The sequence below is a fragment of the Propithecus coquereli genome, unplaced genomic scaffold (genome assembly GCF_000956105.1).
Source record: "Propithecus coquereli isolate 6110/MARCELLA unplaced genomic scaffold, Pcoq_1.0 Scaffold302, whole genome shotgun sequence".
In the NCBI taxonomy this organism is placed as follows: Eukaryota; Metazoa; Chordata; class Mammalia; order Primates; family Indriidae; genus Propithecus; species Propithecus coquereli.
The window spans coordinates 1,587,485-1,592,598 of record NW_012148642.1 but is presented as its reverse complement, the minus strand read 5'-3'; the positions used below and the strand labels follow the sequence as shown (position 1 = coordinate 1,592,598).

At 50.2% G+C, this 5,114-nt stretch overlaps 1 protein-coding gene across 1 annotated transcript in view; it reads right to left on the bottom strand.

The window, feature by feature from the left end:
• DENND2A (DENN/MADD domain containing 2A) overlaps positions 1–5,114 on the bottom strand; it is a 109,091-nt gene that overhangs the window by 4,461 nt on the left and 99,516 nt on the right. The window contains exons 14-17 of the mRNA XM_012649746.1: positions 3,827–4,004; positions 1,659–1,700; positions 339–456; positions 231–293 (exon numbers count right to left, since the gene is read on the bottom strand). Coding sequence (XP_012505200.1) covers positions 231–293; positions 339–456; positions 1,659–1,700; positions 3,827–4,004 — 401 coding nt within the window. The remainder of the gene's footprint in view (positions 1–230; positions 294–338; positions 457–1,658; positions 1,701–3,826; positions 4,005–5,114) is intronic.

Sequence of the window (5,114 nt, the reverse complement as noted above, 5' to 3'; positions counted from 1 at the left end):
TGAAGGCCCCTTTTTTTTGGCCACAAGAAAATTCAGAAGAGAAACACTAAGTTATTAAGTCATTTCTTCCCCCCCTTTCCCCCAGAGCCATCAGTCAGGGGTGATAGACCTTTCCCTGCTTTACAACAGGTATTTTAGGGCCAAAATGGGAGAGGTGGGGAAGTTGTTGTTAGGGTGAAGTCCCGACGAGGCGGTTGAGCTCCCAGGTTCTCTCCTTATGTCTCCCTCACCCGTTTTCCCACTTAGCACAGGGTCGAGAGGAAGGGAGGCCACTGTCCACTTGTTCTCTGACCCTAACGGTGGAAGAGGGAGGGTCTGGGAGGTGGCCCAGCACTCACTGTGCTTGCAGTCAGGGGACCCTTCCTCCTGGTCACAAGCCAGGTCGTTCCTCTGTTCCAGAATGTGTTCCAGGGCTACCTGCAGCTTGCGGGGCAGGATGGAATCCTCGTCCTCCATCTGTAAAGCAGAGGCAGCGGGTGGGCCATCGCCCAGCGCTGCTGGGGATGGTGGCTGCGTCCTGGCCGGCAGGACACACTAGGTACGACGCAGGGCAGGCCTGGCTCAGTTCTCAGTTTCGTGGAAGGAACACAACTTAGAGCCAGAGGGCTGAGGGTTGAACCTTGATTCTACTTTTTACACCTCTGTGAGCCTCAGTTGCCCGGTTTGTAAAAGCTCCCAATCAATATCTACCTGCTTGTGAAGATTCAGTGCAATACAGTTACCTCACGAAAGTGCTTGGCACTAACAGCCCACTCAGTACATGTTTCCACTGCCCTCACTCCATAGGGTAGCTAGTGCTAACCAGGGGACCCTGGCCAGGGAAGGTGACTGGCATGATCCAAGGCTGGCTTTATGATCTGGGCCGTAGAGCAGGCGCATCTTGGGGAAGGGCCTACCCTGCAGGCCTTTGGGAAGCGGAAGTAATGATACAAAACAGCATTAACACTACTGAACTTTCCAGCAACGTGGCAACTCCAAGTTTAGAAGCAATCCATCGGAATGCCCAGAAAGCCTTTCTGTAATTATTCTGTGCAAGATCCGATAGGAGTTAGACCTCTCTGGCAAATGATAAAAAAGAAACACATGTGTATTACTTTCTCTGCTAATGAAAGTAATTTATGATCAGTATAGAAAACACACGAAAGTATTAAAACAATTTAAAAGTGCTCCTAATCTGTTTTCTTGTCAGTCTACCTCCCCAAAGCAACCAGCTTTGATGTTTTGGTGGGTTTTCTTTTCAATCTCTTTAAGATGCAAGTATATATTTCTTTCTCTTTTTCTCTTCTTAAAAAAAAATAAGATCAGCAAAATAATGTATACAATTTTGTTTCCTGACAATATTATATCATGAACTTTGTCTTCAAATATCCTTTAAGAGCATGTTGAAAAAGACAAGTGCCTATGGTCATAAGCTATACAAAGATTCTGTTCTAATTGTTAGTTAGGAACCATTTATGTCAGAACATGTGGAAATCACTCCTTTGCCCCCTGCCTCTGTCTTGTCCTCCCTCTAGCCCTGGCCTGGGGACACATGGCTCAACCAGCCTGTTTTGCAAGGCCAGGCCTACCAGGAGCCTTTCCAGAGCTGCACAGCTGAGCCCAGGACAAGGAAGAGGAAAGGAGGGAGGGAGCAGAGCGTTGGAACTGTCTTCACTCACCTGTCTGAGGAAGCGACTGTTGACCAGGTCGACCACAAGGACCTACAAGATGAGAGGAAAAGGGACTATTATTGTCACCAGGGCTTCTGGGATACAGATGGACTCTTGGCCTTCCTCCTTCTTGGCACCAGAGAGGCAGCTGGGGTGGGGGTGAGGGGCATCGGTGCTTCCTGACTTTGCCACAGTAGCCACAGACGAGCAAGGGGGTGGGGGCAGGGGCTTTCCTGAGCTGTATGCGCTCAACACTGAAGCCGCAGGCTGGGCTCCCTGCCCTGCTCTCCACTGCCTAAGGCAGAGCTTCTCAGAATGTTTTCAGGGTGTGGGTTACTGAGGTGGGCAAAAGATGCCAGAGGCTCCCCCTGTTCCCACCCTAGGGCTTCTCCCTCCTCTTTCCTCCAGCTGCCCACTTAGCCTTGTCACTTCTCTCCAAGGGACAGGAGGAGAGTCAGGCTGCAGGCAGTGGCTTTCATTGGTTAAGGCTTTCAGGATAAGGGACCTTCCCTCCCGCCCCCGTGCGGGGCTGAGACCCAGGGCTGGGACCTGGGGTGTGAGATTGAAGGACACATTCGTGGGGTCCTCACTCAGACCTCAGCCAAGGCCACTGGCTACGACAGAGGCAGAGCCAGGGGCCTGGCCGGCCACTGTAAGAACAGCTGGAAGCATGGGCTCTACCATATCCCAGAGTCCGCCCAGGAGCTGGGGGATGGCTCTCCTTCCTTCTCACTCACACCCTCTGGGGTTGAGCTGAGCCATTTGTGGGAACACAGGGTACGCAGACAAGTTCCTCACAGTCCACGAGACCTGAGGCTGGGGGTTAATATTTAGTGGGGCGTTAGGACTATCCCGGCAGTTAGAAGAGCAGCACCTAGAGACCCGGGAGAACTGCGGGATAGACAGACAGGCAGACATTCCTCCCAGTGCTTCAGGGCCCGAGCGGCACAATTTAGTCCCCTAAAGTTCCTTCTCTGACTGCTGGAAGTGGCCAGTACACAGGGCAGAAACTGTTTAGAAGAAGGGGCTAGCAGTAAATAACTCCGGAAATGCCATGTAGGACTTTCCTCACTTGGATGCTCAACTGAAAACCCAGAATTTGATAATTAAAACATTTTGGGCTGGGTGCAGCGGCTCATGCCTGCAATCCCAGTACTTTGGGAGGCCCAGGCAGGAGGATGGCTCGAAGCCAAGAGTTTGAGACCAGCCTGGGCAACATAGAGAGACCTCATCTCTACAAAAAATAAGAAAAATCGGCAAGGTATGGTGGTGCATGCCTGTAGTCCCAGCTACTCTGCAGGCTGAGGTAGGATGATCCCTTGCACACAAGAGTTCGAGGCTGCAGTGAGCTGTGATTGTGCCACTGCACTCTAACCCGGGGAACAGAGTGAGACCCTATCTTAAAACAAAAACAAAAACATTTTGGTGTTTTTTTTTTTTTTTAACTGATACGAAAAAGGACAAAGGACCTACTGGAAGAGCACAGTCTTGCTCTTAGGCAAGCATGAATTCCAGTTATTGCTGGATCCTCAGTGCTTCGTCCCTTAGGTGGGGGTGTGGGCAGGGAGGGACAGGGGAGAGGGCTATTTTTTTTTTTTTTTTTGAGACAGAGTCTCGCTCTGTTGCCCTGGCTAGAGTGAGTGCCGTGGCGTTAGCCTAGCTCACAGCAACTTCAAACTCCTGGGCTCAAATGATCCTCCTGCTTCAGCTTTCCAAGTAGCCGGGACTACAGGCATGCGCCACCATGCCCGGCTAATTTTTTCCATATAGTTTTAGTTGTCCGATTAATTTCTTTCTATTTTTAGTAGAGACGGGGTCTCGCTGTTGCTCAGGCTGGTCTCGAACTCCTGAGCTCAAACAATCCGCCCGCCTCGGCCTCCCAGAGTGCTAGGATTACAGGCGTGAGCCACTGCGCCCGGCCAAGAGGGCTATTTTTGACATCCGGCTAAGTTGTTCATTGCTGCCCTTCTCCATGGGCACTCATACCAGGCATTGCATGTGGAAGAAAAAGTGTTTGCAGTCACACAGGGTCGACAGAGGCAGACTCCAACCCGTGTCAGACAAAGCCCTGGTGGCCCCTGCTCCCCTGCCACCACGTGCTTGCAGGGTCTTAGCCAGCACCTCCCCTTGGCTCTCTGCACCCCCAGGAACGGACACAGGGACAGCCAGGAGCTCACCTCTTCCAGCGGCAGCTCCCTGAGCAGCGGCAGCGAGCTGGAGAGCAGCCCGATGAGGAAGGGGGTCGGCGAGCACACGATGTCGATCATGGCAGGCGGCAGCACCGGGATGTAGGTGTGCTGCCAGGTGAAGGGGTAGATGAGCGCCACTGTCGCGTGGCAGCACTTGGACAGGGTGCTGCAGCCAGGGAGAGAACAGGGAGAGGAGGCCGGTTCAGTGAGGGTGGAGCACAGGGCCTTCTCAGGCTCAGGGGGTGGGCAGCTTCCATGGGAGAAGATGCCAAGAAGAGAAGTGTCTGGACTCTTCCCAAAGGCAAATAGGTTAGGAAAGGAGTCACGCATGATCAGGTTGAACATGAGGCATGAAGAGTCTATGCGAGAGGCTTTGAGACACAGCCACAGACACTAACTCAGTGCCCTGCATAATTTTTCAAGTGTGCTTTCACATGTGAACTACTCTCATGTAAGGTTTTGATTAAACCATTCATTCCCACCCCTCTTCCCAAAGAAAATAAAAACGCAAAAACAATTAAAGCCTATTTTCTCTTGGATGCTCATTTTCTTACTGAAGATGCTCTATTTTCTAACACCATAGCTCAAAAGCAAATTTTGTTCAGTTTCAAACATTCTCTGAGCCAAGCATGAATACCTGAGTGCAACCCAGGAAAAGGAGAATAACTCCTCTGGTATCCACATGCTAGCAGTCAGCTCCAAATTGGCCCATTTTGTAAAAGTGAAACTATAATATATATTGTCCCTTCCCCAGAATGCTGGTCAAAGGATGACATGCTAGATGACTGAGGGCTAACCCTTTAAAGGGTTAAAAAAACTTAAAAAAAATAATAACATTGGGAGAAATACTGGGAGTCTCTTTTCAAGAATAACAGTCATAATGTGGCCTTTTATTGGCAAGCACTAAGCATTGCTGATCGCTCCACAGTGCTTTGTGCAGTGCCTGGATTCATGCTCCGTTTATTGACTGAATGAGCGGATTCTGTAGGGTTATCATTTTGAATATCGGTTCTACTACGCTGCAAGACTGTGATGAATGGCAGCCTTCAAAGGTGAGTGAGAGCTGATTTTCTCTCTTCTTCCTTGCAATCATTTCTTACGCTGGTGAGCCTGCTGTAGCATCTCTTCTCTCTTCTCATTCTAATACGCTATTTCTAAAATGAGATGGGATTAGAAACCTTAGATGCTTGTTAGAAGTGCTTGTAATGTAAGAATAAAATAAAAATGAAGGGCTGGGAGCAGTGGCTCACTCCAGTAATCCCAGCACTTTAGGAGG